The 11,122-nt window shown below is 41.8% G+C and overlaps 1 protein-coding gene across 1 annotated transcript in view; it reads right to left on the reverse strand.

Annotated features, from left to right (window-relative positions):
• grin2aa (glutamate receptor, ionotropic, N-methyl D-aspartate 2A, a) overlaps window positions 1-11,122 on the reverse strand; it is a 53,708-nt gene that overhangs the window by 25,627 nt on the left and 16,959 nt on the right. Inside the window, exons 4-5 of the mRNA XM_008299764.1 lie at window positions 10,188-10,302; window positions 407-609 (exon numbers count right to left, since the gene is read on the reverse strand). Coding sequence (XP_008297986.1) covers window positions 407-609; window positions 10,188-10,302 — 318 coding nt within the window. The remainder of the gene's footprint in view (window positions 1-406; window positions 610-10,187; window positions 10,303-11,122) is intronic.

Here is an 11,122-nt window from a genome sequence, read left to right on the forward strand (position 1 = left end):
ATACAGCACAAAGTTTGTGTTCAAACTGACATCTCTGCAGTAATGTTGATGCAGGGGAACACATAGCTGCTGATGTAAACTCCAAGACAAGAAACCAAAAACCAAAATCCTGTGTGAAGCAAAAAGCAATCGCTGACTTTTAACGTGATTATTTTGGCACGATTGAAGTGGGTGCATATGATCGTGCTTAGAAAAGAGAGCAGATTGTATTTTCCATTTCTGGCAGCTTTTCCGGCTTTAACTACTCGCTCCACCTCATTGTATTCAACATCTTTCAGCAAATAGTCCCTTAGAGCTACCACTAGCGATACTATAGTCCATCTACCTGAGCTTCTTCTCTGGCGTGATTCTGTGAACATTTAAACAAGCTCGTCTTTTCATTACAATAAGTAGACACCACACTCACTCTTTGATATGCTTCCTGCAGGGCACGGAGTTCCTCATGCAGGTACCGGTGAGCCTTTCTACATCCTCCACGATGACAAAAGGTTTCTCCTCCAAGGTGACGATGGACAGGTGGTTGTCGTCGAGCTCGGCGTCACCGAAGGAGTTGAAGCGCGGCCACACCGGGTACTTCAGTGTCAGGCTGCGGTTGTCCAGTTTCCCCATCTGGCAGTCAAGGAGAGAAGGAAGGGGAGAAGGAAAATAATAATAATAATAATAAAAAAGTGAAACGATAAATAAGTTAGTGGTAATGAGGTTGGTAAAAAAAAAAAGAACATTTGACAGATTTAAAGTGTGGACAGAATGGGATTCCATGAAGTGTTCCGCAATTAGCTCGGAGGTTGGGAGTCAAGGATGCTTTAATGGGTTGGCTGTTGTTAGGTTCAGACCTACGACCTCACATTTGCCAGGCAGTCGCTTTAACTACTGAGCTAATCTGCAGATATGAAGAAGTGGGGGATGGGGAAATTATTCATTTAGTGAACACAGCAGGGCAAAGGAAACATGTCCAGTGTCCTAACTGCTGCATTTTGTTTCCTAATAACTCAACGCAGATAGGAAATGGATGGGCTCAGAAAGGAAGACACACTGTTTTTATGTTAGAAATATTATTACCAAGAAACGCAGATATGAACAGAATAACAGATTAGAACCAACGTGTGTAGGGATGCATGGCAAAACGCACATCTCCTGCTATGAATGCAAACACACACATGTATATGAATATGACAGTATGATAGCGCTGTGACCCTGTAAATAATTCAGAAAGTTTTCAGAGCTGTGATGTCACAGATTCCCCCTATGGATGCTCTTTTACCACCCACATCTGTCTGCAAATATATATGTACGTGTGGTATTTATACATGTTTGTGTCTGACAAGGAAGGCAGAGACAGAAACAGCAACAGGCACCGAGGCTTTGCTTGACTCTCAATAATTAATAACGCTGGAGCCAGAAAATGGCAAAACCTCGCTCCGACTCTTTCCCTCCATTTCAGAAGGCGTTCTTTTCTCCTCCGTCTCCCCCTCTCCTCTCCTCCTATTCAGCCGAGTGGAGAATCTGACTTTACAGCCGGGCGTCTTTGTGTATCGCAACACACATACACACTCGCAGAGATGTAAAAAAAATTCACGGCTGGATTTCTCAACCACTAACAAATGGGGAAAAGGTCAAAGGTGGATCCTGTAATTCTGGAGAATTATTGTTGATATTCAGCTAGTTGGCATATTATGATGCCAGATTTGCTGTCCCTCTCGCTCATAATGCCTCTCCTGTCTCTCCTTCTCTTCTCTTTCTCCTGGTCCTGTGCACAAGCATGAATGTGCACGAGCTTGAGCAAGCCCGGGACATGATGGAGCAGTGCTGTGGGGATCGGTCCGAGCCACTTTGTGCAGCATTCTGTCATTTAGACGTCGATCACTTTGGCAATAAGTTTCCTCAGAGCTTCATTCAGACAGAACCAAGAAAGTGACAGAGAGATGATATGTGGGTGATATCTGTCATACACAAGATTAGATAGTACATCAAGTAACAACAGACTAATCTAAATCCACTGTACAACAAATTATACATACATGTATATATACATACATATATATATTCAGTGCTTAACACATTTATGAGACCACCTGTCTAATTTGTTAAGCACTGTATACATATATAGATCATCCAAGAAGTACTTCTGAGCCACTGGGCTTCTCTTAGAAGTCAAATGACTCAAGCATGACATTCAACCACTAAAACTCATTTTTTTCTGTTCAGGAATGCAAGTAAATAACTCTAATTTGACAAAGTAATCAAGAAATAATAAAGTACTTTGTTATTATTTTTCAATTTTCTGTAAAACAATCATTTTAAAAAATCAAGGATAGCAATAATAATTATATTTTAGCATTAAAAATATAATTTCAGTGGAAGAGCTTTTACATATTACATATTACATTACGTATTCACCATTAAAGAAACATAAAAAAGGTATTTGGGTAATTACCAATGCTGTTAATTTAGAGCAGCTGTGGCACAAACCTTTCATTGGGTGGTGATAATACATTTGTTAAGCACTGTTTCTCAACTTCCTTTTACATCTTGGCTTATTGAGTCTCCATGTTGAAGATCCTTTGTAATTATCAGTATTTAATTAACTTACTGCTGTTAAATGTGCATAAATACACAGAATGATTTTTTCAGACATACATATGGATTCTGCTGCTGTCTGGTGCTGTTGGTATGTAATAACCTGAGAGGAAAGACTCCTACAAACAGCTGGAGGCAACAAACTAAATCTTAGCTCCTCTTAATGTTTTATTAATGTCTTTATCTAACCTGTTACATTCTCTGTCTCCATTGTCATCTGTCTTTGTGGACATTTCAGTGTGTAATAGATGTGAACTTGTAAGAGAAAAAAGGTGCTTTGGACCAACATCGCTGCTAAAATGTTGAAAAAGCGTTCTTCACCTGTGCGCGCAAGTTCTTTACTGTAATGACACGCATGTCTGAATTGTTCTGTGTTAAAAATTATACAGAAAGGTCCGATTTATTAAGATTACCGCCACTTTTACTTTTACTGAAAAGAGCCCAGGGTGCTCATTCAGACATGAAATCGACATGTTCAGATGCCATCAGATTAACGGAAAGGAGGGCGAGTCTGAACGGGACTTTGGGATTACAATCGCTGACTCTACCTTTAAGATACATTTTGTTTTGTTTGTTTTCTGAATAAAACACTAAAACAAAGCACACAGCACATTTGCACACATGATACGCATAATATAGCAATGCTAAACTGTCACTCCTTTGACCCTGCAGTCATGAGACACTGGTTGTTACCCCCCCCCCCACACACACACACACACACACATACACACAAGCGTTGTTGCCTGCATGCTTGGCTAAGTCATTAACAGGCGAGCAGAGAGGAGGAAGTGAAATTAGCATTTTAATTGTTTTGCTTTGAGTGGTTTTCTATCCTCTGACAGGGATTAGAGTCTCTTCTCAGCTCTTAGTCGGCACCACTGTCAACAGCTCACTCTGCTGTCGGCTACATCGCTCAAACCGTGTGCGCACTCGTGTGTGTGTGTGTGTGAGTGTGTGTAGACATTTGTGTTGAGGACAGCGAAGCAGGACGCTACGCTGAGGTGGCATGTGTGCAGTTTCTTGTGTGTCACCTTCTCTCTCCAGGGAATGGTCGCATTTGTCTATCTGTCTTAGCCCAGCTGTTTTGCATTTCACAAGTGAGTGAGTGCATGTATCGGCACACATGCACGTGTGTGTGTGCGTGTGTGTGTGTGTGTGTGTGTGTGTGTCTATTAAAGGGGTGGGGATAGTAGGAAATGGGATTGGTAATGTAAAAATGAGGGGGGATTTGTGCATAATGAGCAAGATAAGACTTGTGTCTCCGAAACAAAGGGTTGGGAGTCTTTGTGAGATGCTAAAACATCAGTTTCCAGCTGTGTGCAAGCTCTGCTGGGCTTTTAACTACATGTCCTACAGTGTATTTTTTGAATTATTGGAAGTAGGAAATAGAACTGTGCTGGAAGAACGGCGCTTCATTTAAAAGCGCGTAGGTCGCTCTGACTGCTCATCCTTTAAATTTCATTACAAACAGCGCTGACAATAAACCTGAAGGGACGCAGACCTGAAGCCTGTTTGACCCCATCACTGACCGATATAAGCTTTTGAGTAGTGGTTCTGGATGAGCCAATTAAGTCAGAGGAGAGATAAATGTTCTACTCAGAAGATGGTTGACAAAAAACGAGAGATAAAAAGGAGGAGGAGGAGGTAAAGAAGAAGAAGAAGAAGAAGAAGAAGCTGACTTCAGCAACTCTTCTGATTTCCTGTCCTGCTGCTCTCCTCTTCGCTCTTCCTCTCGGTCTCTAATTAAAGAAAGAGGGGTTATAAATTAATGCCCGGAGAGGAGGGAGGATTCTCTTTATCGACTGGATGAGCGGCAGAATGCTGAATCTCCCCGGATGTAATACCAGATATTAAACGCATGTAATGCATAGAAAGCGCCGCATGTGTGTGTGTGTGTGTGTGTGTGTGTGTGTGTGTGTGTGTGTGTGCGGTCATGTGACATGGAGGCCAGCGGGAGGTTACGATGATAGGGCCTGCGGGATTACTGCACAGTAACAAACAATGGTGCGAATCCTATCGCATTATCACCCTGCGACAGATTTAGAGCCACTTGGTGATGAGGTGACACTCCGGCCCAGAAGCGCTACGTTTCTCTGCATCTTTTCAGTTTATGTTTTCTTGAAAATCCCCCGTTTTGCTTCATCTACTACTCTTTGTGTTATCATCTCAACCCTCCTTTGTTGTTTTTTTCTTTCCTCCTCTTCTTCTGTCGTTATCTTTGCTTGTTGAAAGGTTTTGCTCTCTTGTACCTACATGTCATTCTCTCTGTTTTATCTATTTCACACTGTCGCTCTCTCGCACTTTCCTCTCGTACTCTGTTTGACCTACGCGTGTGCACATCCGAACGCACTCAAGTGCTACAGTCAACCAGAACATGGCTGAATAAGTGAGAGAGCATCATAAAAGAATAAAAGAAAAAAAACAAGGGTCAGGGCTCCTGCACTGAGCACATTCTCTGTGCCAGTCTCCCTGGGAGAGTTATCGTTGTGGCAAGTTGCATTATGGGAGAATGAGTTCCTAATAGCGTGGAGAAACCCATTCAGTCATAAAACAGTATCTGTCAGTCCTGTCAGACAAAATTATGTCGGGAAAATGGATTCTGCTCTCCCTCTCCTGCACCCTACACTTGCTCTGAATGTGTCTGTGAATGTGTGTGTGTGTTGTGTCTACTTGCATGTGTCAGGGTGCACGTGCGCTGCCGATGTTTATGTGTGGAAAAACGAGGGCAGAGAGAAGGAGGATGACGGAGTGCGAGAGAAACTGCAGCCATTGATTTAGACGTATTTCCTTAAAGCGAGGCCCCTTTTATTAAGATTCAGAGAATAGTGACGTCTGGATCGAAAATGCACGTGTGTGTGTGTGTGTGTTTGTGTGTGTTTGTGTGTGGGTGTATGCACATGGGCTTTTGTGTGCGTCTGCTCTCCATATTGTGATTCTCCAAGCACAAATCCCATGCTGTCTGTAATAATTATTTTGTGAACTGGCTGCTAACACCACAGCAGTTCCTGAAGCAATTTACACACTCCATCTACTCAGCAGGAATAAAACATAACATCCTGGTTCTGATCGGTAAATACACTTCTCTCATTCAGTCGGTGAAGTCATACTGTAACACAATTAACGCCTCTTGGATTTTAATAAGTGATGGAGACATGATGTTGAAGCAAACATAAAGTTAAAAATACATTTTGATCAAACAAGAAGTGGAAACAAGCAGGTGTAAATATTTTACAGAGCTCTGCATGGCGTTATCAGGGTGTTCTATGCAGAGTTGCAAAGCTTGTGTCTCTCTGGTGGGCTATTGTAATGCAGAGCGAGCGAGATATGGAGGACACCTGATTAGAGGAACTGGCAGCCCACTTTGGTATGCATTGTCAGCGAGATCCACCTCTCGCAGAATCCACCAGACTTTGAAAATGCAGCATTTAATGGTCTCACAACAACGGAAAGTGGTGCAGAATCGGTGGAACCTAAATGTGATGAAGGAACAATCACCTGAAGTGGTGAATAATACTTCAAACGAGGCAGCATTTAATAATGTGATTAGAAATGCGATTATTAATGTTTGTGAACATAAAGTTTTGATAGATACGACTAGCAACAAGCTACTTATATTGTAGGTAATTTTGGGTGCATGACATCGCCTTATGTGTGTTCAATGGTGTTTTATCAAACTGTTTTATTACTTTTAAAATGTAAATTAGGACATATGGTCTTTTTAACATGAACTAAAGTGTAACAGTTTTGAAATTAGTAATTTAAAGCATCAATATTTAGTTATTCTGATTCATATTTACATCATAAAATGTAAGAAATCTCATTAGAACAAGAGAGAAAGTCATTTAGGACATGCCCTGGTTTATCTGAGTAATTAAGCAAAATATTAAATTAAATTAACATTTTGCAGAGTCATGCTTTTGTAAGTCTTATATAAAACAGAAACAGAGTTTTATAGCAAGTGCAAATGTACAGAACTCTTATCTATCATGAAGCAGAGCATGCACCATCTTTGTTTTTTTTTTCCCTTTTACAGTGCCTAAGTATGCCACTTCAATTCAGCTGCTATTCTATTTTTTGCTGCTATATCTGTGCAGTTGTTCCGGCACATTTTACCCAGATAAAAGCCTAACTTTGCATAAATCCCCTCGCACAGGTCCCAGACTCATCATTTAGTGAAGTGTACCCACGTGACTCGCTGCGAAACCGAGCTTTCTTTTGAATTAAACAGTTATTCATAGACAATTACATAACCTTTAATAAATAACCAAATGACATCAAACTGCGCAGGTGTAGAGATTTTTATGAGTAGCCTAAACTTTAAAATCTACCAACAGCATGTGTTTGCTGCAGAGAAGAGCAGGTGTGGATGCTTTGAAAACCTGAGTGCTAAACACCTGTGGTGGGTGAAAAAAGAAGAGCCTACACATGCTGGTGGCTCAGCTCCACCTCCCCCTGCCTCCATGTTTTTTTTCTTTCTTTTTTTCTTTCAGGTTCTCTTCTATCTCTTTGTGTCTCCTTTTCTCGCGCTCATTTGCTCTCGCTATCTCGGCCCATCTGTCTCCATCGCCCGCCCGTCTCGGTATCACTCCATATTGCTCTGCTCTCCCTGTCTCTACCTCCCGTGCCCCAAGGGGGACACATTTTATATTTTTAGTGCATATCCATATTTTAGTACAGTTACTGAATTTTTATCTCTTGATCATCATGGAAGAAGTCTCTCTCTCTCTCTCTCTCTCTTGGTGTGCCGCCGCTGATTTCTGGCGCATGGGTGGGACAGCAGCACCAGAGACGAAGCAAAGGGAAGAGAGAGAGCGAGAGAGAGAGAGAGAGAGAGAGAGAGAGAAAGAGAAGCTCCCAATTATGTTTCCACTTTGGGTCTCTCTGTCTCTCTTGCTTTTCAGTCTCTTTCTCTGCACCACAGTGAAGTTGTACTGATCAATTTCACAGGCGCTCTGTTTACAACAGCACACTCCACCTCTCCTCAGCACACCAACAAAAGGGTCTTGTGCAAGAGAGAGAGTGTGTGTGTGTGTGTGTGTGTGTGTGTGTGTGTCAGTATGAAATATGAAAAAGCCAGTCTTAAAGATTGGGTGGAGACTGTGCGGATTGCGGCAAACTAAACTGCATACTGTAACACGCGCGCACACATGGATGTGACCTGAATAACAACCAGACCGGTTGCAGCACGAGTCTCCAGAAGAGCGTTTTTCTGTCGATAACCACCACTGAAGGGTAAACATACGCGCACGTGAGAGCAGTGACCCCTTGCCACCCCAATAACAGAGGTCTTGGGTTTTGATTAACTGTGGTTTTGAGGTGCTATCAGAGACCACAACAGCAGAGTGCACAAATTATCAGGCTGAGAGAAGAAGGGGAAGGAACCGCATGGAGAGACAGCAGCAGAGAGGAGAAGCAAAGAGGAACGAGTGCCAAAAGGAAAAGGAGAATGATGATTAAAAAAAAAACTTCCCTTTCTTATTTATCCAAATCTTTCCTTTAGCCACACCTCTCCTTTTCCTCCCATCTTTCTCTCAAACTTGTCCTTTCAGCCCTCACCCACGCTGAAGTATGAGCTATCGGGACATTAAATACGAGGCATTTAAGCAAAGCACGAGGCAGCCAGATGTAGGTATAAAGATACATGGCTGCCATTTAAAGTCCATTAAAAACGGCAGGAATACTCAGGCATTTCCAGTGGCCATTCTTTATAGAAGGTTCCTCGTATTAACCAGTTAAAGAAATCCATAAGCTTGTTGGTAATTGAGCCCATTGATCAACTAAGTGCCGTATGATGAGACGGAGGCAACATTTTCAATACTGTGTTTGGCGCTTATTGCCACTTTTGGTTTTTGCACTGCATTTCCCAGCGGTGACATGTCGATGAAAGATTGTGGGCAGTAGTTCAGTGTCTGTTCGTTCATTTTAAATTCTATAAATGTCTGTGTTGGGTACGGGGTAATCACAGATTCTTTTTGGTTTTGCTGCCAGATATGTGAAAGAAAGTGCAGACTAACATGCTGTAACAGTAAAATATATGAATTGTATTGATAATGAAACAGCAACACAGAACAGGAACACCAGAGGGCCACACCATGAAGCAAGTTTAACATAGTCAGGCTTTCTTTATGTAAGCCGGCTTGACAAAACCTAAAACCCCAGTCAGAGAAAACTGAAATCATGGCCGGGTCTATCCACTTTCTTTGTTGACCGAGTTTTCAGCTGGGTGAAGCATGTGAGTCCTTCTCTGCACAAAACTGACCAATCATGTGCCACCAACTTCAGTCAGAGGAACATGTTGTGATAACTGAGAGCTTCGAGGAAGATACAGGTTTATGACTGTAAAAAACGAGAGGAATTCTAGCAGAAAACTGTTAATCGTGAGTTAATATATTCATTTTACTCATCAATTCCGCTGCTTATTTCCAATGTGACTGACTCTGTCCCATAATGAAGTATATCCCTTTTATTTTTTTGCCAAATCAAAGTGTTGTTCATGTTATTGACTGTATGTTATCTGTAAGAAATACCAGTAGACGAATAAATTTGCAGTGCCAGCTGTGTAAAACAGACCTGACAGCTAATTAGGAGCGCGTGGCTTCATTCACTGGCATTAGTAATGTACAGCTCAACAGATTTGCATATATAATGCATTCCCTCAGAGTCAGGAAACAAATTGGTGAAAGAGAGACGCTTCTTAGAGTCGATTTATATCCAGAACTCTAAACACAACCTCTCCTGCATCAGATTAACTGTGGTGATCTAGTCAGGTTTAAAGAGCGGCACCATTGTGACATTGAAAACTCTGACTTTGGGCTCAACATATCTGGTTAACCCACTAATCTTGCTTTGAAGTGCACCTCTCAGGGCTGTAACTACAAATACTGAGTCCAAATTTCTTTAAACCAACAAAAAATCAGGCGTATCGGCCACACCTCACCCCTCCTTTCACATTTAATTTACAACCAGAGAAGTTGTGTACAGAACAGCATTAAAATCAATCCACGAGCATTAGACAATTGGCTGCAGCGAGTTATTAAACTATCTTCACTTCATCCATCTTCCTTGTGTCTATTCCATTCCAGTCCCTACGTGTCCGTTTCTACACACGGTTCTGCTCCAGTTCATGAGTTTGTGTTTGTGTAGAATCAGATGTGCAAAGACACTGAGCTGGACGGAACAAGTGCACATAAATTAGGTATATAAGATTATTTTTTTCAGCTTGGGGCACTGGTTGATTGCTGTGGACGGTCACTTCATAAACGTGCATATACAGTTTCAACAGAGGGGACTCAACATCCGTATGCAGTTGGATTGGTTGCCGAAACACAGAACCGAGAAACTCCTCATAAAGACTTCATTTCCTTTTGGATGCCATTATTACACTATATCTTTACACAGCAAACTGTTGTTGATAAGTCGCTGCATTGATGCTAGTTTTATGTTTGAAATCTCATATATGTTCAGACCTTTAGGACGTGTCTGGCTAGTCAGCACCAAAACTGAAGGCTTCATTTGTGAGAATTGGTAGCGATTACTGCTCTTTTTCTAAATATTTCTGCATTAAAAGAATCAACACCAACCCTGACGCACGCATCTGACATAGATCCTACCTTCTCCCACTCTCTGTCCTTGTTGAGAACAATGACCACCAGCTTTGGGTTTTCCTGGTAGCCGTCCTCCGTGAATGACAAGTCTCTGCCATCCCATGTCACATTCATCATGTACCTGAGAGAGAAAGGAGCAGAGGATGAGCAACAGTATTGCAGAGGGGGGATAAGAGAAGTGTGAGAGAGAGACAAGGAGAAAAGGGGAGGGAGAGGGATTATGGGAAGAAGAAGAAGAAGAAGAAGAAAAATCAGTGAATGAGAAAAGGAAAGAAATGAATGGTGGTGATGAGAAACAGAGAGAAAAGGAAATTGAATTACATTAGCATGTGAAAAAGTCAATTTACAATCTACTAGCATTATAATCCTAAAATATTAACACAGGCTCTTTTGTATTGAAAGTCACATTTGATTCACATGGATTGGACTGTGATTACATTCAGGAAACAAGTAAAAATGGACAGAGCTGTGACGTATTCGACAAAAAAAAGAGAGTTATTACAGAATTACAATACTGCCAAATGTTAAAAAGACAAAATATGTGTTGCTTATAGCTTTCCAAACAAAAGAATTGCATAAAGGAAAAAAAATAAAATGATACGACCTAAAGCCATAGTCTGTCCATACTAACACACACACACACGCTGTAATGAGTGACCCATATGGCAGGTCACATTAGCTAAGATGGAGGGCAGTGGGAAGATATTCTTGGGTCCACACAGCCTCCACATTAATCATTGCTGTCCTTCCCCACTCTGTCTCCCTCAGTCCTTCTGTCAGCGGTCATGTACAACACGGCAGAGTCTTTTCTTCCTCCTCTGCTCCATTCTGGGGCTGGGCGACAGGGCAAACTTCTAAATGGAGCACGGAACCACGTGAGGCTTTGTTGGAAAGCCACAGCGGATTGCTGCAGGTGAGGTGTTTCATGCTGTGTGGGACAT

The sequence above is a fragment of the Stegastes partitus genome, unplaced genomic scaffold (genome assembly GCF_000690725.1).
Source record: "Stegastes partitus isolate 25-593 unplaced genomic scaffold, Stegastes_partitus-1.0.2 Scaffold1457, whole genome shotgun sequence".
Classification (NCBI taxonomy): domain Eukaryota; kingdom Metazoa; phylum Chordata; class Actinopteri; family Pomacentridae; genus Stegastes; species Stegastes partitus.